At 39.8% G+C, this 27245-nt stretch overlaps 3 protein-coding genes across 4 annotated transcripts in view; 2 read left to right on the top strand and 1 right to left on the bottom strand.

Annotated features, from left to right (window-relative positions):
• Positions 1-3132: 3132 nt before the first annotated feature.
• On the bottom strand, positions 3133-7890 carry LRRC57 (leucine rich repeat containing 57). The gene is made up of 6 exons (XM_081147191.1): positions 7685-7890; positions 7490-7595; positions 7245-7383; positions 6475-6743; positions 4554-4739; positions 3133-4075 (listed from the first exon to the last, which is right to left on the bottom strand). The coding sequence occupies exons 2-6, from the start codon at positions 7571-7573 to the stop codon at positions 4034-4036; spliced, it is 720 nt and encodes a 239-aa protein (XP_081003317.1). The 5' UTR covers positions 7574-7595; positions 7685-7890; the 3' UTR covers positions 3133-4033.
• Positions 7891-7955: 65 nt separating this feature from the next.
• On the top strand, positions 7956-19072 carry HAUS2 (HAUS augmin like complex subunit 2; the record flags this gene model as incomplete). Of its 2 annotated transcripts, XM_081147214.1 has the most annotated exons (7): positions 7956-8109; positions 10403-10488; positions 11818-11910; positions 12264-12333; positions 13403-13535; positions 15266-15374; positions 17162-19072. In XM_081147214.1, the coding sequence occupies 6 exons, from the start codon at positions 10480-10482 to the stop codon at positions 17318-17320; spliced, it is 573 nt and encodes a 190-aa protein (XP_081003340.1). In that variant the 3' UTR covers positions 17321-19072. The 2 variants fall into 2 exon arrangements, with proteins under 2 accessions (XP_081003340.1, XP_081003339.1); XM_081147213.1 differs by lacking the exon at positions 10403-10488 and having other exon boundaries at positions 8017-8109.
• A 2889-nt stretch (positions 19073-21961) lies between these two features.
• Positions 21962-27245, top strand: part of STARD9 (StAR related lipid transfer domain containing 9) — a 102353-nt gene continuing 97069 nt past the window's right edge. The window contains exon 1 of the mRNA XM_081153931.1: positions 21962-22107. Within this exon, the coding sequence (XP_081010057.1) occupies positions 22061-22107 (47 nt within the window). The 5' untranslated portion in view covers positions 21962-22060. The remainder of the gene's footprint in view (positions 22108-27245) is intronic.

Genomic DNA, 27245 nt, shown 5'->3' on the forward strand with positions numbered 1-27245 from the left:
TTAAACACCCTTCCTAAGAGCACTTAAAATTCTTTAACACTATTACGGCTAAAGGAAATAGTTCTGAGGATACCAACCTGCTACAGTCACAGTATAATGGGTTAGAAGTGTGAGCTTAGGCACCAAATTGTCTGGATTTATTTACACTGTAGCTCTGCCACTTGCTTGCTGAGTGACCGTAAGCCCGTTTCTGTGCCTGAGTTTCCTTGTCTGTAAATGGGGATTAACAATTCCTACCTCATAGACTCAACATGGTAATGCATGGAAAGCACTTAGAGCAGTGTCCAGCAAATGTAAGCGCTTAATAAGTAATAGCTGCTATTCCCTCTAGAGTGGAGGTCTGTCTGGACCAAGGATGGATCCCTTTGTGAATTTGATGAAAGACAACATCACAGCCTATCTCTGAAGAGAAAAAGACACACAAACATGACTCATGCATAAATGGGTCTTGAAAGCCCATCCATGGATCTTAGGTTACAAACTTTATTTTTATTTTTTTTAATCCTCACCCGAGGATACTTTTTCCATTGCTTTTTCAGAGAGAGTAGAAGGGAGAAAGAGAGAGAAACATCAATGTGAGAGACATTGATTGACTGCCTCCTACACGTGCCCCAACCAGGGCTGGGGATTGAGACTGCAACCAAGGTACGTGTCCTTTGCTGGAATTGAATCAGGACCCTTCAGTCTGCAGTCCGACACTCTGACCACTGAGCCAAACTGGCAGGGCAACTTTATTTTTATTGATTTGAGAGAGAGGAAGGAAGAGAGAGAAACACTGATTTGTTGTTCCACTTATTTATGCATTCATTAGTTGATTCTTTTATGTGCCTTGACCAGGGATTGAACCCACAACCTTGCCATATCGGGCCGACACTCTAATCAACTGAGAGTTTTCAAAGATTGTGCTACTGAGAAAGAGGATGAGGCCATAGAAATTAGGCCCATAATACGCTAGAAATAGAAGCTGTTGACTTCAAGATTTTCCCAGGTTTTCTCCTGTAATATTTTTGGAAACTTGTTTGCATTACTTCTAAAAGGTAATGACTGAAGTGGTTAACACAGCTTTGCAGTCTGACCACCTGAGTTCAAATTTTGGTTCAGTCACTTAGTAGTTGTGTGACCTTGAGCTTATCTATAACTAAGGAGTTAAAATACAGTATTCTCTACTGAGCTTAATTTTTTTAACAGTAAGCTCGCTCTCTCCAAATTTCCAGTCTTATAATGGACAATGATTTTTATCCCCTATAGTTGTGCCTTTTTTTTCTTCCTTTAGTTTTAATTCATCCTTTATTACCACTTCAGCTCTAGATATTTTCATGTCATGTGTGGATTGTGAATACCAACTTAAAATTTCTACTTCCCAATTGTGCTTAGAATTAGTTTCTTTAAATGCTATTTTCTTTAGGTCACTCTCTTACTAAAATTCTAAGTTATCTAGGCCTAGCTGGGTTTGCTCAGTGGTTAGAGCATTGGCTCACAGAATGAAAGGTCTCAGGTTTGATTCTGGTCAAGGGCACATATGTTGGTTGCAGTTTTGACCATGGTACGGATGCATGCGGGAGGCAACCAATCAATTTGTCTCTTTTACATCGATGTTTCTCTCTGTGTCTCCCTCCCTTCCACTCTCTGAAAAGGAATGGAAAAAATATTCTCAGGTGAGGATTAAAATAAAAATGCTAAATTATCCCAGTTACCCATGTCAGATTTGTATTTCTCAGATTGATCCAAGTTCCTTATTCTCTAGTCATTTGTTTTTTATCTTTTTTAACTTGGTACCTGATCAAAGCCTTTCATTTTTCTACAACTTGCTATATTCTATTTTAATACCTTACAGATGAAATAAATGGCACCATTTATTAAGTGCTTTCACTGCTGTGGGCACTGTTCTAAATGCCCTTGTTGGTTTTTTTTCTTTTAAATATGTCTTTATTGATTTTAGAGAGAGAAAGGGAGAGAGAGGGAGAGATAGAAACATTAATGATGAGAGTCATTGATCAGCTGCCTCCTACACGACCCTGCTATGGATTGACCCCGCAATCTGGGCATATGCCCTGACCAGGAATCAAACCATGATCTCCTAGATCATAGATCAATGCTCAACCGCTGAGCCACACCTAGCCGGGCAAGAGGGCGTTTCTGACTGAGCAAACAATGTAAAGGCAGTTAAAGGAGAGAGACATTGTACTGTGGGTTTAAGGAGCAGAATAATCTGGCATGACTAGGCAGGCAAATGAGTGAAGAAAAAGTACCTGGAAATAAGGCTGGGTCTAAGTAGTAGTCATTGATAGGGGTGGGGATTTTTTAAAACTCAATAATTAAGTGGCTGGGGACATTTAAGTTTATAAGTTTCAATTTATTAGATGATAAGAACTGATAAAATATTTAGAGAAAAATTAATTGTTCAGTCAGTAGATCAATAAGATCAAGCATTAAAATTTATTTTTTTGAAAAACTCAATAATGATAAACTATTCCTCCCCAAATTGAGAAACAGAAAACAACACGGGAAAAAGACTACCTAGACTAGCCCGGCAGGGCGTGGCTCAGTGGTTGAGCATCAACCTAGGATCCAGGCAATCGGGGTTCGATTCCCGGTCAGGGCACATGCCTGGGTTGTGGGCTCGATCAATGACTCTCTCATCATTGGTGTTTCTGTCTCTCTCTCTCCCTCTCCTTTCCTCTCTCTGAAATCAATAAAGATATATTAAAAAAAAAAAAAAGAATACGCAGACTAGATTTAAGGTCAGAGACATCCTCATATAGATTAAATACTAGGCTCTTAGGATCTCTTGACATAAAGGTCAAACTAGGTTTGTAAAATAAGAACTGTCAATACATGGTAAATAACAGCCCCTTGGCCATGACAAAACTTCAGAAAATGACAGAGTGGTAGCTTTCTAAATGTTGATGTCAGTAACAATTTGAACCCATCTATCTTTGTATCTTCAGTTTCTCTTAATAGGCATGGTTCCACTACCATAAAATATCAGTCACAAGAAAGCATTGAAGTAATTCTGCAAACTGAACATGAAACATTTCTTCCTAATCAGTTTATTTTTAAACAAAAGGCCATTTACAGGTTAAAGTTTTCCTGTCTTCTTTTAAAAGATGAACCTTTCTTCCAGCCAAAAAGTTCATTAAAAATTCTTTATTTAGTATATTCTCTCATTCAGGGAATAAACTTGATTAACATAGGTTGTTTTAAAATACTGTAGTAGCTTATTGATGGGTAATTTGATTAGTAGTTATAAGTACAAAAAGGAGAAAAGGATTACCAGAAATAAGACATTATTTCTAACAAAGTTTCAGGAAAATCTTGATTATTAAAACCCCTTGTATCTTACAAGTTTTGCATATATGGTTTTAGCTCTTCAGAGCTCTCTACCAATAAGGCACCTGCAATAGTAAAGAATTTGCTACTGCAGCCTTGGGGAACATCTCTTAATGTTGTATTGATGCTTCTTTGACAAAGTATGGTTTTAATCAAGACAGTCACATATTTATGTACATCCTAAATTCCAAGTATAAATACTATAATTGAACTGATGGACTGGAATAAAACACAAATCCTTAGATTAACCGTAGCAGCCTCTGACAAGTTATTTGAATTTCATAAAAATGTGAAATGTTAACATAGGTGGGATGGCAGCTGATTCTATGAGAAAGCTCACTCACTGAAACTAGACATGAAATTTCAAGCTGTGGTATGAAGCTATTCTGTTACCACACAGCATCCCCTGTATAAATAGCAATTAGCTACTGGTTTCTTAAAACCAAACTAATGATGATTTTGAAGATCAACATTGTCCATTGCCCTATCCATGACTCAAAATGGAGACTTCTTCCTGTCTGTTCATTCCTTTTAGCTTATTTGAGATAAGCTCTACAAAGGAAAGAGATCCAATAAAATATAATCTCCTGGAGTATCAGCTCCTTACTGCAGACATCCTTAACAACAGGAGCTTTTGATTCAGCCAGATTGCAACAGGTTCCAAATTAACGTCCTATAAGGAGTCCCATGCTTGTGGAGAACATCATGCAAACTTCTTCTTGGTGGCCGTGAACCTCTCCATGTACTAAAAATCATGAAAGAAGAATATATACATATGTGGTATTTTTGCATGAGCAAATTTATTACCCTTTTGTTACTTAGGTTTTCATATGATTTTTGTTTTTAATTTAGGTTTTTATTGGATATGGTCCTTCATTTCCACAAAATCTACCTATTCTAAATGCAAAACTAAAGCACATAGTTTTGGGGACTTTTAAACTTTTCTTTGATATTTTAATAAGAAACCTATCAGAAGACAAAGATGCTTTACAATACACTGTCTATAAAAAAAGTCACCTTGGTACAGTACAAGAATGTATACAAGTAAATCTTGGTACAAGAATATGGCTGATTCTTAGAACTCACCTCCAAAATGGGGAACAAATCCTGTTGACAAATAGGATTATCCATGCAGCCTGTGGCTATAAACACTCATGTGGGTTACTTCACCATTCTCTTCTCTGGAGCAGTGACTACAAATGCAGAAGTACATGAATACATACCTTATCATAGCCTTCTAGTTCTCGAAGTTTCTTTATTTCAAAAAGGTTGCCTTCCACAGCAAGCAGACAGATTTGGGAATCACTGAGGATGCTCTGTGGAAGCATGCTGAGCTCAAGGCAGTTCTCTTCCAGACGAAGAACTTTAAGGCGAGGACAGCAAGATATCTTTACCGAGATCTGAGATATCTATTGAACAACAAAAAAGAATAACAGGAAAAAGCATAAGCCTTGTAATGGTTATTTTTTACTAAATTAAAACAAAAATACCTTTCCTTGACTATTTGTCCTAGTTCTCCTTTTACCGCCTCCATTTTCTCACTACCTACTCACTCCAGAAGCCTCTGTCATCTAGCTTCTGTCACTACTTCCCCCACACTTTTGGGGAGGGGGTGAGGACTTGCATTTTGAACATCACCAGTGGCTTTTTGGAAATAAAATTTTCTGATAATAAAAGCACTATTTATTATAGAAAACTTGAGAATCAAATTCTAAAATTTAAAGAAAAGTTACCTGCAATCTGCCACCATAAACATTTTGGTACATTCACTGCCAATCTTTTATGTGTATATAAATGTTTGATTGTGCTACCTACCCGTTCCTTGAAACTCCTATTGTATCTAAGTACTGGGTTTTTCTTCCTGGCTTTTGAATTATTCCTGATTTTTGGCTCCCTTGTTCCTATGGACATTTTTCAAGCAGTAGTCCCTACTACTTAATATTTGATTGTCTTTCTAAACTTCCTCCTAGAAAGCTCATCCATTCTTTTTTTTTTTTTTAATGTTTTTATTGATTTCAAAGAGAGGAAGGGAGAGGGAAAAGAGAGAGAGAAACATCAATGATGAGAGAGAATCATTGACTGGCTGCCTCCATGCCGCCCCTGCTGTGGATCAAGCCTGCAACCCCAGCACGTGCCCTGATCTGGAATCAAACCGCGATCTCCTGGATCATAGTTTGATGCTCAACTGCTGATACATGCCGGCTGGGCTCAAAATTTTTTTCAAAAAAGCTCAAGAATATTCACTTAAGGAAAAGAGGCTAATATCTTCAGAGACAGACTGAATTTCATAAATAATTTAGGATCACTACTATAGTTTTGTCCCAATAAAACATCTGCAATGATTAGAATGTTCTATATCTGTGCTGTCCAGTATGATAGCCACTTGTCACATATGGTTTTTGAGCACTTAAAATATGGCTTGTGACAACTGAGGAACTGAATTTTTAATTTAAATGAATTTTAATAACTACATGTCAGTAGTGGTTCCTGTATTGGGGCTATAGATCTAGAAGCACAGACACTGGAAAACTAAAGGCCACCTAGTCTCACTAAGTTTAATGTTTCATCATCTGTGCCTTATGTCTAAATCAAAGATGGTCTCTCCAGTCATACATAATTACCAAAGAGCTTCTGAAGTAATGGAAACAAATTTCAAATATTACAATCAAAGGTCTCCAACAATGAAATGAGCTATCTCCAGAAAGCCTATCACTGATGGTTTCTTAGCAAAAGCAGGACACACATTTGACAAAGATGTCAAAAAAAGGACAACTGATTACCTTCAATGTCTAACTCTGAGAACCTATGAGTGTAAGCCTCTTTCCCACTCTGACATAGCTCCTTGCTAGATGACTAGAGACATCTGAGAAGGATCTGAAGAACTCTTCAAGATTTGTGAGGCAGTAGTTAAACTTTTGAAATTAGCACTCCATCACCCATCCCACCATCCAAAAAATACCTACACAACAAAACCAGTGTGTCAGCTAACTCCACAGGACTTTGGTCTTTGAAATTAGTTCCGCCCACAGGATACATCTCTCATCTAGCTTCTGGTGCCCAGCTCTATTATTACAGTTTAGAGAAAAACCAGTTATTCAGGAGACTAAACCCATATATATAGAAAAAAAACCTTAAGCTCTAGACCTGGTTCTGGTTGAGATTGAGTTCGATGACCTGCAGCTCTCCCACTATGTCAGGTACACTCCGAATCTGGTTCTTGGAGAGATCCACCACATCCAGCTGCCGTAGGTTACAAAGCTGGGGTGGTAGTGCTTGCAGACGGTTCCCAGAGAGGCTCAGTGTCTTGAGGGCAGACAGATGACCAAAGGTAGAGGGCAGCTCTCTCAAGTGATTGTTGTTTAGGCTTAGTGTCTCTAGTTTTTTCAGATTGCATAACTCATCAGGAAGAACAGCTGGTAAAAACAAAAACGGTAGAAACCTGAATCTGATACAGCTGAAAAACACCTTTGATGAAGTTCATAAAAACTATGACAGCCCTCTATGCCTCTTGTTAATATACACAGAATTCCCACATGTTGTGCCATTTTAAAGTATTGTATTTTTTACCAACATAGTCTTCAGAAGGTGAGGGTGCCATCAAAATGCAGGAAAGCATTTATGTGTATCTTTTGTAAGGGAGCCTCCGCACAATCTGACAGCAGTTTTGTGGGATTCGGCAGCCCCTCCCCTTCGATCCCCCCCGCCCCCACCCGTCCAAATGATCCCAGTACCAATCATTATACCACACAGGAGGCTTTAGATGTAATTACAAGAGACAGAAAACTTCAAGGACTCTGACATTCTCCTGCGTCTTGAGCAACCTGAACGGTTTCATAACAAAAATCAGCTTGTAAGAGAACACCACCCTTAACAGCTGATCAGTGGCAAAAGCTTCCCAGACGCAAAAGCCATACTCAGTTTGTTGTTGTTCAAGGAGAGGCTCTTCAGCAGAATGAACTTCCCTATAATCATAGGCGGCAGGCTCTCGATCTTGTTGTTGGATAAATCGATGGTCCTGAGATTGCTTGTCAGTTTCTGCAACTCTGAAGGAAACTGGAGAAAAGGATTCACAGCGCGGAGAATCCCTCACCGATTAACTTCACCGCCCCCGCCATCCCTCTCCCTTTAAATTCCCTGATCGGATCCCTTCGAGTCTCACCTCGGTCAGCCCACGGTCCTTAAGCTGAAAGACACCAGTTTTCTGCGCGGTTTCCACGTGAGCACGGAGGGCACTGTTTCCCATCCTAGCGCCGCGACTCGGGTCCCTACGGGAAGGAAGCGCAGCTGTCACGGCTCGGTCCAAGCACCCAGCCACCCCGACGGCCTCCCGGCTGTCTCCTGCCCCAGCCGTCACCTCCTGCAGATTTCTGAATCTTAGGGACCAGCCCAAGAGTGGCAAGGAAGAAAGGGAAGAACAGCCTGGCCACCAGGCCCTGCCGCTTTAGCAGCTGTTCCGAGGCTACACGCCTCTAGGGGCCTACGGGGATTCAGGGGGCCATGACTCGCCCCCTACCCCTCGGCTCCCAGCTGGCCCCGAAGCGGAAGACCCGGGATGCGCGCAAGGCGGCGGAGCGCTTCCCGGGCTTCCGCCTGAGCCGAAACGGCTCGTGACGTCATCGAACCGCGCGGCGCTTCGGCCGGCGCTCTGCTCATTCCCAACGCTGCTGGGAGACGGGGATCTCAGCCATGGCCGCGGCGAACCCTTGGGACCCCGCGTCTGCGCCAAACCCTGCGGGACTGTTGCTGGGCCATTTCGTAGCTTCCGGGATAGTCACTCAGGTACCTGGGCGGCGATGGCGTCATTAAGGGGGGGTGCCCACGGTGGCGACAGAGGTGGCTGTGAAGTGGTGGTACTGGCTCGGGGCTGTACTAGAGACAGAGGGAGCGGCCCATTCCAGCCAACAACAGACACCGTTCTGAAGTGGGTTCTGCGTAAGCGGGGCTCCGAGTAGGTGGTGACTCGAGTATACGGTGTTTCGGGTGTCTGCAGGCGAGTTATCCCAGGTCTGTTCGTGGGAGATAATAAAGACCGGTTACCTCCCTCCTCCCGTGTTTTGTTTTTTTTTCCTAATCCAGTGCTACAGTCTCTAGATTGCAAATGGGTGACGGGTTGGGAGAATGGCTAGGTAATTAAAGCATACGTTCCCAAACAACGCTCGTCTGTGTGAGGTATTGAAGCGTATTTGGGGCGGGAGGCGCTGGGTACACGAGAGCGCCAGGGGAAACGCGCATCTTTAAAGGCCCCTCAAAAAAAAGTATTGGTGAAAAAGACCCGAAAGACCTTGTAACCTGAATGGAGGAAGGCATTAATTTTGAGTAGGAGAGACTAGGGAGATTAGCGCAAGGGGTGGTAGTTTTAGATTGGGCCAGAAGACCATGTTCATAGGCCAAAGGGAAGAAGACAATAGAGGGAGAAATTGAAGATGTGAGGGAATAATGGAATACAAGTGAAAAAGGAACAAGGGACTCGGGAAAGTGGAATTGAGGGAAATAAAGAAACTTATAGGCCCGGCCGGACGTGCCTCAGTGGTTGAGCATGGACCTAGGATCCTGGAGATGGCAGTTCGACTCCGGGTCAGGGCCCATGCCTGGGTTTTGGGCTCCATCCCCAGTTGGGGGCATGCAGGAGGCAGACGGTAATGACTCTCTCATGGTTGATGTTGCTATCTCTCCCTCTCCCTTCCTCTCTCTGAAATCAATAAAGATATTTAAAAAAAAAAAAAGTTTTTAGATAATAAGGAAGTTGAATATCACTAAGGAAACTGAGAAAAGTAGAAAGGTAAAGTCATCGGCAGAGATTAGCAGTATAAACATGATGAAAGATTTATGGAAAATATAGAGCTTTTTTTTTCAGAGAACGTGGAAGGGGGAGAGAGAGAGAAAAATATGGAGGAGAATTGGTTACCTCTGGTTCTTGGGCTGACCATGGCTGGGGTTGAGCCTGCAACAGAGGTACATGGCCTTGGGGTGAACTGAACCTGCGACCCTTTGGTCCAAGGGCTGATGCTCTAACCACTGAGCCAAACAAGCTAGGGCAAAATATACAACTTTTTATACTTAGAAGAGTCATTAGAGAATTCTACTTCCTTGAAATGAAACTAAGGCCTAAGGAGACCAAGAAATTTGGCCATGGTCACTTAACTAGTAAAGTGTGGGATTAGATACCAGAGCTCTCCCTTTTTGATATACTGGTTCATCTCTAAGATGAACTGTGACAGATGCTACTGTGACACTATCTTGAAAGTTTAAACTTCTGTTGAAGAACTCTTCTAAATTGCTTGAATACCTAGTAACAGGACCTTATGAATGGGGGGTGGGGGTTACAAGTAGTAGTAATGAATGCATTGGAAAATAGGAAAAACATAACCACATCACACCAGTTCTCACCTTCCTCACTTCTCTCCTGTGTTTTCTTCCTACCAAGTTGCCTAGTACTCTCACTAGTTCTGTAACAAAGTAATTTGATGAACTCCTACTATAAGACATTTGGGACTTATCCCTGTAGAGCTCTTGGTAGAAGGCATAAACATCTAACTAAAGGAGTAAGTCTCTGGTGAGAGAATTTTACGCATTGATGAGTGAGCTGTTTGTTGGGATGGTGGTGATTTTGGGGGAGGATCTTCCTAGTGTCCTTCAGGTAACACTAATTAGATAGATAGTTACCTGTTTTGCCTCTGAGTTCTGCCAGTCCTTAGCTCCATAAGACCATCTTACAATCTTACTGCACAGCTAGTCCCAATGAAGAAACTTTAGATTTGGAGCGTGGTTTTACTTTAAGTAAACTTTACATATGAAAACCTACTTTAATTAGAAGGGTTTAGTATAGACTCTTTCAAAATGATGCATTATATGATTCCTTTAAACAGTCCATTTCTTAAGTGCACTACATCATCCCATGTGCATTAAAAATTAAGAGTGATGCTTAAAATTGTGATGATACAACTCTTCTGGAAAACATAGCTTGTTTGAGCTTTGTTCTGTTTTGATCTATCCATTGGAGAGTGACTTAATTAAAGAAAGGTAGGGTTAACTGTGGGATAACATGGAGTATTTGCTTTCTTTTATGCTTTAGTGGCCTTACGTTCTACATATTTGTCAGGCAAGTTTGAATGAGTCATGGCATCTTGATCAAAGCTCCCTCTACTGGTAATGTATAAGGTAAAGATCTGGACCTACAAAACACCCAGAATCTATTATTTTTTAATATATATATTAGGGCTTAGTCACAATTCTCAAATGGTTAGAATTTCTGTTTACTAAAGAAATTTGCCTACTCTTTAATTCCTGTCTCTCTTTTGTGGGGCCTCCCTTTCTTCAACATTCTTATTTTACCTCTGGTTTCTATCACAAGTTCTTGCCTGAGCTCCATTACCCTGTTGTTGAACCCAACAGTTTACTAGTTTTCACATGTGCAACTAAGCCGGGCTGGGTGTGGCTCAGCGGTTGAGCATCGACCTAGGATCCAGGAGATCGCGGTTCGATTCCTGGTCAGGGCACATGCCTGGGTTGTGGGCTCGATGCCCCAGTGGGGGTTGGGAGTGCAGGAAGCAGCCAATTGATGACTCTCATCATTGATGTTTCTCTCTCTCTCTTTCCCTCTCCCATCCTCTCTCTGAAATCAATAAAGATAGATAGATAGATATATTTTTTAAAAAAGTGCAACTAAGATTAGTTTGTACGTATAGAGAGACAGAAAGAGACCAGAGAGTGAGTAGGTTACAATGAGGAATTGGCATTGGGCTCCATTTAGCTCATGAGCTGTGTAGTTTCCTAACCCCTGTCCTATAGGATCTCTAAAGTTCTTTCCTGTGCTAACATTCTGAAAAGCAGAAGAGGATGCAGAAAATTATGGATGAAGTCAAGAGATGAACAAGATAATATTCTTATTCTGAGATTACCTGCAATTTAAGGAAGCAATATAAAACATAGAATGAAAGGATTAAAAAGGTGGTAGTCTTTTTAGAAGAATAATTATGCCTGGGCAAAACATTCCTTTAACTAAGAGAGTGAGAATGTGAAAAGAGATAATGTGAATGACTTGTAGCTAATAGAGGTCATTTAATGAATCTAATAAATGTCTCCATGGGAGTCTGGTGTGGGGAGAGCATTTGATTTTAGCTCCAAGAAGGTCAGAGAGTCTAGGTGTTGGTCATTTGTATAGGGGTAATTCTCCAAAACCTCAGCCTTAGATTCCTCTGATAAACTATCAGTAATGCAAATCTGTTGTTCCTGGTACTTTAGGAAATAGTACAAAGTGATTAAATAATTTGGTTTTCTAACTTTTAAAATATTTGGGCAAATGATTTGTGATAGTGGAGGTTTTAAAAACAGAAAGTACACATTATTACTGTTGTACTCTGTATTTCATTTTTCAGAGGCAGTGATGAATGCAATATATCCTTATATTTTAGATCTATAGGCATGCTTTTCCAGTGCATATAGAAACTTTAGATGACATGCTGCCTCTATCTGTTTACTTCCCATTAGGAGATGTTAAATATATCTAAGAAATCAACTCCTTGCTTTGTGAACTTCTCCAGGCTACAGCAAACCACAAATATTCAAGCTGAAATCAATCAGGTAAATTATGTTGAACTTTTTACTTTCTACTTCTGGTACAGGAAAAAAATCTTAATTGTTTCCAACAGCAATTCTCTTGCACTTAGAACAGTGTCTAGTAAATAGCTGGATAGGTGTTTACTTGTAGTAGTTGTAACAGTAATAGTAGTAGTTGGTAGTAGTAGTAGTAGCAGCAACAGGGCTTGAATACCAATGTGAAAAGCTTCAGTAAATCCCCTGGGCTCTCATAACAAATCCTCCTCCTACCCCCCTTAAATATTCCTTGGCTAAAGACTTTCCATTTTTATCAGAGACTATCCTTTAATCAGGCTCCTTTCTGAGTGAGCTAAATACTATTTTTGTTTCTCATGCAGAAAAACCTGGAAATTGAACTTCTAAGACTAGAAAAAGATGCAGCAGATATTGTTCATCCTTCTTTTTTGGGTAAGTGGTTTGGTTAAATGGGTGGGTAATCATTGGAATTTCAACTTTTTCTTGCATTACTTTAAATAAGCACCAGGCATTATGATATACCATTATTTTTCTAGGTATTGCCCCAAAGCTAACAAAGTTTCCTATTTTTGTGTTCAAACAGAAGTCTTTTGGCTTGACTAGTGCAAATTGCATAAAAATTGACCAAGGTAGGAGCTCTGCAAAATCAGGAGAGCTTGGAAGACAAAAAAAAGGGCTGAGGAACTTTACAGATTAAAGGCAACCAAAGGGACATGACATCTAAAGCATAGATTGAATACTTGATTAGAAAATTTTTTGCTGTAAAGGACATTATTGGGATACTTGGTGATATTTGAATATGGGCTATATTAAATATTGGTAGTATTGTGCCAATGTTAAATTTTCCGAATTTGATACTTGTAGTGTAGTTATATAAGAGATGGGAAATACATGCTGACATTTTAGAAGTAAAAGGTCATGATACCTGCAGCTTACTCCCAAATGGTGAGCAAATATACATGTAAGGGTGTGGAGAGAAAGAGGGCAGGGGAAATGTAGCCAAGTGTTAACAGTTAGTGAGTCTAGGTGAAATGTATGTGGGAATTCAATGAACTATTCTTGAAACTCTCTGTAAGTTTGAAATGTTTTCAAAATAAAAATTTAAAAGAAGAGGCCATTAACTGAATTCTGGGGGAAATATTGAAATGATTATAAACAGCTTATAAGACAATTGTTTTTTAATGTTTATGTAGAATATTAGAGGCAGAGATGGGAAAAGAGACTTTATTTGAAGAATACAGCTCTGGCTGTAAAAACTGAACTAGAAGTAGTGTTGAAAAACACAATGTAGCAGTGAGTTTGGTTGTCAGTAGGAAAAATAAGAGAAAATGAAATTGGTATTGGGTATTAGGAATAGCAAAGGGGAGATATTTAGGAGAGAAATGGTGAGATAATTTTTGACACTGGTAGTATCAAACCAAAGCAAGGAAAGAACTTATTATTGATTTCAAAATTTACTTGTCCTATTGCTAATTATAATTATTCTTTCTGGTTTGTGTAGATCAAAAGTGTCAAACTCTGCAAAGCATGAATAATCATTTGGAAGCAGTGCTAAAAGAGAAGAGGTCCCTCAGGCAAAGACTGTTGAAACCCATGTGCCAGGAAAACCTGCCTATTGAAGCTGTTTATCACAGGTTAGACTAAAAAGTAGACATTAACAGTTACATATGTTTTCTGAATATAGTTTAGACTAGTAGTCATTTCATAACATAATTTATTAAGTAATATATTAGTGATTATATCTATTAAATTATTATTAATGCTGATACGTTAAACCAGAAAGAAAATCTTTAGCTTTTAAAGTATAACTTGATAGTCGCTTCAGCAGCATATATACTAAAATTGGAACAATAGAGAAGATTAGCATGGCCCCTGTGCAAGGATGACACACAGATTCATGAAGCTTTCCATATTTTTCTGGCTAAAGAAGATGTGGTACATGTACACAATGGAGTACTACTCAGCCATAAGAAAGGATGAAATACTACCATTTATAACAATGTGGATGGACCTTGAGAATATTATGCTAAATGAAATAAGTCAGTCAGAAAAAGCTAAGAACCATATGATTTCACTCATGTGTGGGATATAAAACTGAAACTCGTGAACACAAACAGCAGTGTGGTGGTTTCCAGAGGGAAGGTGGTTGGGAGTGAGGAGTGAAGGGGGTCTTAATATATGGTGGCGGGAGAAGATATGACTTTGGGTGTTGGCACACAGAGCAATATACAGATCTTGTAACACAGAAACCCATACCTGATACTTATATGTTCATATTAACCATTGTCACCCCAATAAATTTAATAAAGTGTTATAAAAAATAAAGTATAACCATGGTGAAAAGGAAGGCATTCCTTTGTCCATAGTGTTTTGGGAACTATAAATAATGATTTTAATGAAAGAAATTAGATCCATAACATAGAGTAAATTGGGTAAAAATTATTTTTATTATGTAGAGATCGTTTTCTATGAAGTAAATTTATTGTTGCATTAATGTTGCCTATACAGGGTGGAGCAAAAGTAGGTTTACAATTGTGAGTATGTGCAATACAGAGTTTATTCTTGTATTACTATTTATTAATTATTGTATTATTTTCCATACGAACAACTGTAAACCTACTTTTGCCCCACTCTATATAAAAATTCTGTTGAGGGAGTTTAAGCAGGGACAGATGAAAACAATGTCAACTAAAGGAGAGAAAAAAACTGGTCTCATCTGTATTGTTTATATGCCTCAAAGACTTGGGCAAATGATTTAAGCTTTTGCCTCAGTTTCCCAGTCAATAGATGCTCTCCATTGCTCTCTTCCTCATGGGAGTATTTCAAGTACCAAATTGAAGATGTGAGTTATTATTAATAATAAAATAAAGAAGCAGGCATCTGGGAATCTGATCGCTAATTTTCTCTATCAGTGCCTCACTAGCTGACCCTGAGCAAATCAGTATCTTCTCTTTGGTATCAGATATTTTTATCTTACAGTAATATGATAGATATACAAATCCCATTCTTGTGGACCTGTTCTGTATAGTAAAATACCATTAATGTATATGTTAATACATTATATATATCAGAAGAACTGAGTAATGATTTTAAAGCATTTTGCAAATGCAAAGGTTCAAAGTAGTTTTTATGTATAGGCTATTTCAGTGAAGTACATTTGTCCTTATTGTCTTAATCTTCACCCAGAATGAGTAGTTTGAAATGGATTTATCACTGATATTTCCATGAATGCAGAAAGTTATTATTGGATCATTGGGTAGATTGTAATTCTGTTATCTCATATTGAAAGTCCTAGTAGGGGAAAAGGAGAACACAAAGTACACCAAAAAATAATAATAATTGGCTTTTTTCCTCCCTCTTTCAGATACCTGGTACATTTGCTGGAGTTGGCGGTTACTTTCATTGAGAGATTAGAAACCCATCTTGAAACAATTAGAAATATTCCTCATTTAGATGCAAATCTAAAGAAAATGGTGAGTATTAACAATAGCATTTAAGTACCTCATCAACTCCTTTCAGCTATCTTTAGTTCTTTCATACTAGAATCTCAAATGTGTGATCTACTTGTTTAATTTTTTGATGGCTAATTTGAGTGAATTATTTTTTAAAATCAAGAAGCTGTTTCTTTTTTTATATTCTTTAAAAGTCATTTTACATTCTTTTATTGAAATATTTAATAAATATGTGTTATCTTCTTTGTGCAAGGTATTATGAGAGATTAATAAGTATGACTAATCCCTGCCCTCAAATTCTCAAGGTTTGATGAGAGAGCTATAAGATACTTTCTACTTTATAGTATATTTGCACAATGAGTATAGCAGAGAATTAAAAAGAAGATGCTGTCTATTAAGCACAGAAAAGGCTGGGATTACTTTCACTTTAGGGAGATTGGGAGTAGGATAGGGTTTAGGAATACTCCAATAAAGTTTTATATAGGAGTTAGAGAGCTGAATCTTAAAGAATCTGTGAGGTTTGCACATGCTTTAGAAAGAAAAAGCAGCAGTGTGAGAAAAGACATGAAAATTAGAGAACACAATGCCCTGGCTGGGTAGTTCAGTTAGTTGGAGCATCATCCTGATATGCCAGGGTTGTGGGTTCAATCCCTGTGTAGGGCACATACAAGAATCAACCAATGAATGCATAGATAAGTGGAACAACAAATCGATGTTTCTCTTTTCTTTCCCTCCTCTCCCTTCCTCCCTTCTTTCTTCCTCTCTCTATAAAAATCAATAAATAGAAATTTAAAAAAAGAAAATTACAGAGCAAAACTAGTTTGGGGAAGAGTGGTATTACACTTTTGGTGATGAGATTAATTCAGTGTTGGTTTATGGAATGCCTTGAAAACGAGACTGAGAGATTCAGGCTTAACTGTCTGAGTGTGGGAAATCATTGAATTTTGTTTTGTTTTTTAGAGAAAGGAACAGAGGTGTGACTTGATCAGAACTGTTCTTTAGTCATGGAGGAAATATTAAATAGAGTGGACTGAGCCTTGCCACTCAGCGTGGGCAGAGAGCATCAGCATAAGCATCACCTGGAAGCTTGTTAGAAATGCAGAATTGCAGATTTCATTCACCTTAGACCTTCACAGTCTGAATCTACATTTTAACAAGTTCCTCAGGTGATGCCTATGCACATTAAAGTTTGGTAAGCTGTTTGTTAGAGGACTAGGCAGAGGAGCCAAAGGAAGAGAAACTTGGAGAATAAATAGTTATTCAGATAAAAGATTTAAAGCAGAGGAATACAAAGGATTGTGTAGATTTTTCTAGAGTTTGAAGGTGAAATTTCTAAAATATTGTTACTATTTGGACAAGGAACATGTCCAAGGTAATGAAGTTTCTAGTCTTGCTGACGAGAATGAGTAGGAGCAAGATATTAAAGAAGTTAATGAGTTTGTTTTTTTGGTATTTCTTGCACAGATAGTAAATGTTCAACCATTGTTTGTTGAATTGCAGTTAAATTGAGTTTGAGATATTGAATGTACATCCAGTTGGAGATTTCTAACAGACTGAAATGTGGGACTGAATTTTAGGAAGGAGATTAGGGTCATCTGCTTCGAGGTGATAATTGACAAAGGTGAAGTGACAAACACAAAAAAGCATGTCTGTAAGAAGTGGGAGAGTGCAACTTTAAGGCATGTTTGTATTCAGGGGCTGGAAAAGATCAGGTGTTAACTTTGGTATCATAACAGTTTGTGATATTATAATAATATATTGATGACAGGCATAATTTCTCTATTTTCCCCTTCTTTCAAATGTTACAGAGCAAAGCATTAGCCAAGATGGATATTTTGGTGGCTGAGACAGAAGAACTGGCAGAGAATATACTCAAGTGGCGAGAACAACAAAAGGAAATTTCCTCTTGTATCCCCAAAACATTAGCTGAAGAAAATGATCTTCACAAACGTATTGTAACACCATAACTCCTTCTTTACGATTTACTTCTGAAGTTCATGTCCAAATTATTACTGCCAAATGATTCAGTTTAGTAAAAATGATTTATGTAGTCATGTGAAGTCCATTTCTAGTCAGTGATAACATGGGTGTTTATAGGCTTTGCTGCTAGCAGTACTGAGAGAGCCCTTTCTATGTTGAAGTATTAAAATTCCACGTTCGTTAAAACCAAACTAACTGTTCGTTTGTTTTTCATATATTTTCATATTGCTTTTCAATAAAACTTATGAAAATCAAGTATAACTATGACAATTTATTAACATGAGTGTATTATCCATATCTCCATATCTCAGGCAGCAGACTGTATGTCTTTTTTAAAAAAATGCTTGTTTCTGAATTAGAAGAGTCTTGAATCTGAACGTATGTTGATTGTTCCTGTGAGATTGTCACTAAATATGCAAAAAAGTAACATACTATCTTTTGAAAATCTTGCTTGTAAGATTTGAGTCCTTTCCTGATATGTCTGGGAACTTAAATTTGAAAAAGATTCCCTCCACTCTCACTGATAAGAGTTGTTCTCTGTGATGAAGCTACTTGTACAATGTGGTTTGTGCTGAATACCTGCTTTCCTTCTGGGAGTCTAGAATTTTGGTACGTGCTAGGCAGAAGGTACCTATGTATCTAGCCTGCAGAAATAACCCTCAGCCCAGCACCTCTTTAGCAGAAGTTGCACACAGGTCACAACTCAGGTTCTGGGGGAATGAGGCACATCCTATGTGACTCCACTGGCAGAGGACTCTAGAAGCTGTCTGTGTCCTGTGAGTCCTCCAAGCATGTCATCGAATCTGGGTGGGGAGGGTCTTGGTGAATCTGACACATTGAGCAATTCCTGAGGGTGTTTACTGACAGCCTTAGAAATAGGCAAAGAAAAAGGCACATTATGGCAGAACTTTTAGAGGTTTACCTTACAAGATGCTCAGATATTTTACCTATCTCAGATTATTGTGCATATAAAAGGAAGTGGTATACTAAGACTTACTAAACCTCAAGATGTAGTCATTTGATCAGTACAATAACTACCCCTGGCTTATTTTTAGACTGAGGGTTCTCTTTGTTTTAAAATGTGTGCATCAGCCCTGGCCGGTGTGGCTAAGTGGGTTGGGCATCATCCTGTACACCAAAAGGTTGCCAGTTCGATTCCTGGCTAGGGCACGTGCCTGGGTTGCAGGTTCGATCTCTGGTAGGGGGCGTGCAGGAGGCAGTCTATTGATGTTTTGCTCTCACATCTGTGTTTATATCTTCCTCTCCTTTCTAAAAAAAAAAAAAATCAGTAAAAAATCTTTTTAAAAAATGTGTGCATAAGTATTTTTATACTGTTGTATTCTCTGTATCGGGGGGTTCACTGATCCTTGTATTCATCACATTCAACACAAGAAGACCTCAACACAGTGAATGAATAAAGTAGTTGTTTGTAAGGAAACAGGATCATGGAGAAAAATATCCTATTAAAACAACCAGGGATGTTTTGAAGCTTACTTTGCTGACTTTTGCAAGTGGGATATAAAACAGTGATTATAACATGTTAAACATTACCTAACACTTAAAACTTTCAGTTGTATTTCATCAGAAATCTGTTCAGGTCTGCTTTTTATAATAAACTCGCATATTCACAACTATAAACCTATTTTTGCCCCAACCTGTACATGAACTATATAATATATAATAAGGGTGATAAATAAAAATGTATTTTACAAAATAAAAAATCTAATTTCTAACTAAAATGTAGTGGCCCTTGTCTGAATTCTTTATGGTAGAGAGGGAAGACTCTATATTTAACTTACACAGTTAAAGTACAGGCATACAGGCTGTCTGACTCACAAAAACTTGAGGTAAGTTAAGCCTGAGGTCTACTTAAAAAAGAAAATTTAAATTTAGTACTATGGTAGAGTCAATAAGTGCTGATAATTTTTTTCTTTTTAATTCATCTTTTAGACGTGGATGCTAAACACACAGAGTAGCTCTGGAATATTTTTCTACTTACACTGGGAAATGTGAAATTTGTGAGTTCACTTCCAGCATAATGATGCCACTTTGTAAGGACTATTCTGGAGGAATGCTGCCTGGTCTTTCTAACATTTTTGGTATTTTACTCCTTCCTCTGATCTATGACTCTGCCAGACTGACTCCTGTTATCCTCTCAAATCTTTAATAAATTCGGGAAAATAGTCTGAGGAATAGGAAAATCCAAAGGGTTTCTTGATATGCAAAATACAACAGAGTTGAGTGAGAGATTAAAAAAACTAATATGGAATTTCCTGAGATGTCTAAAACAAATGAATTTAAATAAATATTCCACAGTTCAGGGAATCCATTCGTGTAATTGAGTTTAATTTTTTTTTTAATATTGATTTCAGAGAGAGCAAGGGAGAGGGAGAGAGAAACATCAATGATGAGAGTCATTGATTGGCTACCTCCTGCACAACCCCCACTGGGGATCTAGCCCAAAACCCAGGCATGTTCCCTGACCAGGAATTGAACCGAGATGGTGATCATAGGTGGTTGCTCAACTGCTGAGCCACACCAGCTGGGCAATTAGGTTTACTTTTTAAAAAGTATAGTTAGAGATAAGCAGACCACATTCTAGAATTCTTTTAATTTTGCCCTTTTTCCCCCTTTTTCCCATTCCCAAGTTATATTTTCCCCTCTCCTTTTGGAAATGTCTTATTTTTGTAGGAAATTATTTCTTTTAGGATATGATAAGAACAAAAGTGTCCCATTATCAGTTTATGAACCTTTCCTGGGAGACTAACTTGATAGACTTCTAATGTTGCTGTACCAGAATTTAAGATGATAAAATAGGAGTCAAATATCTTTTTTGAGAATTTGAACCACTTAATTTTCTTGATGTGGAAGGCTAGTAAAAACAACCACTTTTTGATCCAGCAATCCAACCCTGACTGGTCTCTCTTGGGTTTATGTCCTTTCGCACTCATCAGAATAGTCTAAAACCAGCAGCCAGAGTAATCTTCTAAAAATATAAATCATATTTTGTTCTCTCCTTAAAACTTTCCAGTAGTTTTCCAGCTCACCTAGGAAAAAACCTAAAAACTGTACCATAGCCTCATGCTACCTCTATGACTCTACCCCTCTGTTACTCCATTGTACCTCCACTAGCTTTCTTCTTGTTCCTCTAACATTCCATGCTATCTCTGAGCTCAGGTTCTTTACATTGGTCTGTTTCTGGAATTGTCCTTCCAGATAACTGCATACTCTTTTTAAGAAGTTTTACTGATTGATTGATGAGAGAGATTTGTTGTTCCACTTATTTCCATTTATTTACACATTCATTGGTTGATTCTTATATGTGCCCACAACCTTGGCATATCATGAAGGTGGTATAACCAACTGAGCTACCTGGCCAGGGCAGCATACTCTTCTTTCACATCCTTCAGATTTTTCTCAAGTGTCACATTCTCAGTAAGACCTTCCCTGGCCATATCATCTAAAATTTCAACACCCTTTCTACTCACTTCCTATCGCCTTTCCTGCTATATTTTTTCTCTTTAGCTAATCTGATATACGTTTTACTTCAATTGTTATTTGTTAGTCTCTCTCACCAAGCTCCATGAAGTTATCTTCACTTCTTTGTCCCTTTGTGCTTAGAACAAAGCCTGTCATAATAGGTGCTTAGTTAGGAAACACTGTTAAACAAATGAATACTTGCATAGCTCCCTCCCTTTCTTGAAATCTAGTCAAGTGCCACCTTTTCAGTGAGGTCTCTTGAAGATCCTAGATAAAAAGCATCTTTCCCCCTACATACGCAGAGACCATAACTATATCTTCTTATCCTGCTGTTAAGTTTTTTCCACTCAACATCATTTAACATAGTATACATTTATTTACTTGTCTCTTTTCTCTCCAGTCGATTTCAATTTCCACGAAGGCAGAGACTGTATCCTCAATGACTTAGAAGAGCATTTAACTCTTGGTAGGTACTCAATGATTATTTCTTGGGTCAATTAATGAACCATTTCTGACCGAAAGCGTTCCCTCCACAATGTCTGACCACAGACATTGCCAGAGTGGCCATGAGGTTTCCAGCACAATCGAGAGCTCCCCAATGGGCACTCTAAACTCCCTCACACTCCAAATGACCCCTCAAAGAGAAACGCTGCTCTTTGCTGGGAGCTGCAAAAACATCGGTGTTGTCCATTTCGTTTCTGCCCCTAAAATTTAACCAAAGAATTGACAGCTGAGGTGAATAAAAGTAGTCAGCAAGTCGCTGTAAACTGTCAGGCGTTGACCAAAGTTTAAGGGATTTACTTAACTGCTACAAGCTGTTTCTGCGTGTCGGAGAACAAAAGCTAGTTCCCTGTAGGAGGGTTCGGACGCAGCCCGCCCGACGCTGTCACTCACTGCGCTCCACCGCCCCCGGGGCTCAGGATTGGCGGAGGCTAAGCAGGCACCGCCCCGGCCGGACTAGGGCGCGCTTTTGGGCGAGGCCTTCTCGGGAGGTGCGTGGGCGGAGCCTGGCGGGGAGGGGCGGGGCGAGGCGGGCCAGGTCGGACGTCATCTCTCCCACCGGGCTCAGGATTGGCGGGAGTTCAGCAGGCACCGCCCCGGCTCTCCAGGGGCGCGCGCATGGGCGGGGCCACCCCGGGAGGCGCGTGGGGCGGGAGTGGCGGGGCGGGAGCTGGGGCTAAGTTTGGGGCTGGGGCTGGTGATGCTGCGGCTTGGCGGACTTGCCAGGCTTGGGCGGAGGCCGAAGGATGGCGAACGTGAGGGTGGCTGTGAGGGTCCGGCCCCTCAGCAAGAGGTGAGTCTGGGCGGGAGGGGGCGCCTGAGGCGTCAAGTGAGTTCGGAGGGCGAGGTCCCCGCTTCCCCCTCAAGTGATTAGGGCGTGGAGAAATCGGACACAAAGTGGCCCTGCGGGCCAGGGTCCGGAAACCTTAAAGGCGTGGCAAGGAGAGACCTTGGGTTGAGCTTTCGCGTCGTGCCCCGGGAGCGAGCGGTTCCTGGATGGCCTCGAGGGTGGGCTGCCTCGTCTCCGCGTCCCTGGAGTCCTGCCAGCAGGAGTTTTGAGGGACCTCGGCTCAACTCTTGAGGCCCAGGTTGGGCGTTTCTCACTGGGTACGTTGAGAAGAAGGGCTGGGGAAGTATCTTTACGCGGGGAGAGGGATGGTCAGTCTCTCTCTTCTTGGTGGCTCTGGTGTACCTGCGAGGACTGAGGCAGAATTGTAGGTGCACGTGTGTTTCTCCGCGAAGATGTGGAGAAAAGCAGAGTGTAAGGCACGAGAGGGAAACTGAGGCCCAGAGGGATCGTGGTTTCGTCCTATGCTGGACAGCAGAACTGTGAAACGGGAAGTTACTCGAACAAGGGCCCTTCTCTCAGCGTCGGCAGTGCCCATTTCCTCACAGGTGAATCTGATTCTGCACCTCTCAGCTCTTGAGGCATCCAGTGTCCACACACATAATTTCTTCCCCCTTTCACTAACTTTCCACTCAGGTTTGGAAAGTCAGGGAAGGCTTCGCAGAAGGGTTGGTGTTTGAACTGTTTTTTAAAGACCTGTTTGCTGACAGGTGGAGAAGGTGGAGAAAGCACTCTGTAGTAAAGCACTGACAGGTGGAGGTGTAAAAAGTACTCTGTGTGGACATAGAAGCATGGAACCGACTGAGGGATCTCAGAGGGAAGGCGGGGGAGAGGGTGGGGAGAGATTAATCAAAGAACTTACATGTTTATAAGCATAACCCATGGGCACAGACACTGGTCTAGGGAAGGCCTGGGGGTGGGGTGGATGCGGGGTGGAGGGGATCAATGGGGGTAAGAAGGAGACATCTGTAATATTTTCAACAATAAAGAAACTTAAAAAAAAAAAAGCACTCTGTATAGTAAAACACTAAGAGAAAAGGGCATAGGCTGTTAGGAAACAGTTTTGGTTGGTTGGGGAGAGGGTATGTGGAGGGAAGTGAGTGATAGGACATAAAGCTGTGGGAAATGTGGTTTGGGACCAGTGGCACATATTGGAATTATTTGGGAAGTTAAAAAATTTTCAGGACATAAGATGGCTTGAAAATTGGGCAGAAGGGTCAAAAAAGGTATTGTCTCCCATAATAAAATTCGGTACTAGCAGGGATTGTGTTTGTCCTGATATGAAGGTGACTGGCTTTGAAAAGTCGTGCAAAAGAGGTACATTAAGGAAGAAAAGAAAGCAGGCAAAAAAAAAAAAAAAAAAAAGCAGCACATGCCTCAACTGCTATGTTTAGTTTGGTAAATGGATTTATGACATTTGGCTTCTGCTTTAAGAGGTGTGGTGGCTCAAGGTTGTGTGTGGGGGTCTGCTACCCTGAGGGTTGCCTTTGGCAGATCCTATTTTTTTTTTTTTTTTAACTCCTCAGTGGAGGATATGTTTTTATTGATTTTTAGAGAGAGAGAGAGAAACATTGATCAGTTGCCTCCCATACGTGCCCTTACTCAGAATCAAACCGGCAACCTTTCAGTGTACTGGATGACGCTCCAACCAGCTGAGCCACCGGCCATGGCCGTCTGGCAGATTGCCTTTTTGCAAAACTGTTCTGGTGAGGGTTCTCAGGATAACAACATTGACGACTACTCACAGTAACTTCTCTGTTTCTTGGGAGCTAGGAATTTATAATAGCATGGATTAGATTGAGAAAATGCTGTTGAAATTGAGTTGCTATTTGCAGCCACAGTAGAGAATAACATCTCATTAACCAAAAGTAAGGGGAAAGAAGGGTGCACAAAGCTTATTTATTGAGCTATGTGAATAGCCTTGAATAGCAAGCAGTAGAATGTCAAGACTACAGATATCCAGGTGTGAGCAGATTATAGCAGGCTTCAGCTATAATCAGGAACACAGATTCAGGAGCAGATATGGAGAAATCCAATGTGATGCCAGCTAAGAAGCTGAGACCACTCCCCTGTTCTCACAGAATCCTGCAGAGATGAAGCTATACGCCAAGATTTGTTAATTTCCAGCATCTTCACTGAGGCTCATCTGAATGTAGGGAATCTGCTGATTATGTAGTTTATTCCAACCCTCAGTAAGTCATTGGCACACACTCAGTTAACAAAGTCATTGGCTCTGATGTTGTATTTGGGACGAAATCTTAGAGATCATCTGGTCTAAGCTTCCATTTTTTTCTGATTTTCCAGGTGAGAAATGGCCTTGTTTAAGGTCTAAAAGTAGAGCCACGATTCAATTCACCAGACTAAACTGTTTCTTCCTGGGATTACAGAAAAGTTGAACTTCTCAGTCAAATGCCTATTTGCTCAGTAGGACTAGAACTGATCATCAGTAAAATGATAAAATGGGAAATGGTTTTGTTGCACTCCCCTCTACCTCACACTTGTTTCCCATAATCAGAAAATTAGTAACATTATGAGGTTCTGTCCTTTGTCTATCCAGAATCATTCATCATTGAAACAGCATATTCTCTTCCACCAATACTATAGGCTCTGAAACACTTTCCATTGCACTGCCCAAAGTTACTTTTCATACACCATATTCCCTTTCTATGCTTTAAAAACATTTGTAAAATAGAATAACTACTTCAACGTTTTTGTGAAGATTAAGTGAAAGAATACATTTAAAATACTTAGAACATAACAGAATCTGGCTCATTATAAGTATCCAATAAAGTGTTAGCTATATAATTCTTAACTGTTTTTATTTCTCTCTATACTTAACTGTCTTTTTTTTAAGTTTCACAAATGAATAGATAAGTGGTAATAACTTGGTAATTTCCCCCTCTAGAACACTGATTCTGAAATTATAGTATGCATACAATCCACCTGGGGAGCTTGTTATACTGCAGCTTATTAACAGGATTAAGTAGCCCCACCATCTCCCATATTTCTGATGAAAGTGGCCTGTGGACTGCTTTGAGAAACACTCTCCTGGGAGTAATGTGTAAAGGAGGATTTATTCCTTTGCAAAATCTTTAACCCTAAGGAATGAATGCCTGTTGGTGGAATTTAGGACACTGAGGTGAGTGGTAGTAGCTCCACTCTACTATATGTAAGACTCATCCTCAATAGATTTTCATTGAGCTCCTCAACTGAGGTTAGTGTCCTTTGTTTCTGTTGTGTGCAACCTTAATTCACCCTCATTTTGTTCTAGAATATTTTGGAACCACTAGGTTACCAATGGTAGGGGAGGAGCAGCATCTCACCCTCCTATAGTGTTATATCTTTCCGCTAAGAGGTCTAGTTTTTTGTGTTGTTTGTTTGTTTGTTTGGTTACTTGCTTGCTTTATGCCAAAGAGTCCTAGATGAAACCTTAAGAAAGGGCAAACTTAAAAAAAAAATTAGATAATAAATTTGGAAAAGTTATTGTGTGATTTTTTTTCCTTATTTTCTTCTTGCCCCACATTTACTTATATAGAATCTGTATATTACTTTTATAGTGAGAGGAGGGATAATAAAACTTACTTTAAACTGCAGAAAGGAAAAAATCTTATCTTGTAAAATGTTAACACCAAAAATGAAAGGTTGTGGGTTTTTTTTGTTTGTTTTTTTGTTTTAGAAAGCTGAGGGCTGGGGTGGGGGTCAGGGAGCACAGTTTAATGATCCTGGGAGACAAAATATCTCTGTTGATTTAAATATTATCCAGCCCTGCCCAGCCGGGCATGGCTTAGCAGTTGAGTGTTGATCTAGGATCCAGGTGATCGGGGTTTGATTCCTGGTCAGGGCACATGCCTGGGTTGCTAGCGTTGGTCCCCAGTCGGGGGCGTACAGGAGACAGCCAATCAATGACTCTCTCATCATTGATGTTTCTATCTCTCTCTCCCCCTCTTCTTTCCTGTCTCTGAAATAAATAAAGATATATTTAATAAATAAATAAATAAATAAATAAATAAATAAATAAATATTATCCAGCCTGGCTGGGCGTGGCTCAGCGGTTGAGCCTTCACCTAGGATCCAGGCTGTTGGGGTTAGATTCCCGGTCAGGGCACATGCGGGCTCGATCCCCAGCAGAGGTCGTGCAGGAGGCAGCCGATCAATGACTCTCTCATCTTTAATGTTTCTCTCTCTCTCTCTCTCTCTCTCCCTCTCCTTTCCTCTCTCTGAAATCAATAAAGATACATTTAAAAAAAAATTATCCAGTATGAAATGTGAAAGAAACTGTATCAGGGCCTTGGGGAAATGTCATTCTCTGGGAGAGGGAACATTTCTATCCAGGGCTTTATTTCACTGACAGGTTTAAAAAAATAATCTTAAATCTAGAGACATCCTCACCCACAACCAACCCCATCCCCATTTCCCCCCTCTAGTCCTCAAATTCACATCCTGTGAATTCAGAGAAAGGATAAAATGAAACTGAATGTGTTTCCTCAACTTTCAGGTCCCAGACTAACAGTAATTTAATAACTTTCCTTGCAGTGGAGGAAGTGCTAATAAATTTCTTATCTATTAACATTTTGGTGGTGAGCACTTTAGCTAAAGCTCTTCATGTTATGAAAAAAAAATGTTATATCTAGTATATTTTATTCATTTTAGGCTTCAGTATGTGGGTCACTTGGATTAAACCCCTTAAAGTGAATTTAGGGGTTGGTTAAATGTTAAGTGTTACTATATAACTGCAACATAGGAAGATTCTTAAGGATCTTGGTTCTCATTCCAATATAAGGAAAGGATTGGGGAAATATTTTTTCAGGATCTCAATAGAAAGGACCCCAATACCCTTTTCATGCTTAAAATCCCAGAGAAAGTGAGAGGTGATGTCATGTTGTGTGCAGTACCAAGGATACTCTCCAGGGTTTCCAAGCCTGATGTCTAAGGTATAGGGAAGAGCCCAGGCTTTGTGGTCAGAAAAATCTGGGTTTAAATCCCAGCTCTACCACTGCTACCTATATGACCTTGGACAAGTTACGTGCTTTTTCTCAGCTTTAGCCTTCCATCTGTAAAAATGGAGACATGTTAGGAAGTTATCT

This window comes from Miniopterus schreibersii, assembly GCF_964146895.1.
Source record: "Miniopterus schreibersii genome assembly, chromosome: 1".
NCBI lineage: Eukaryota > Metazoa > Chordata > Mammalia > Chiroptera > Miniopteridae > Miniopterus > Miniopterus schreibersii.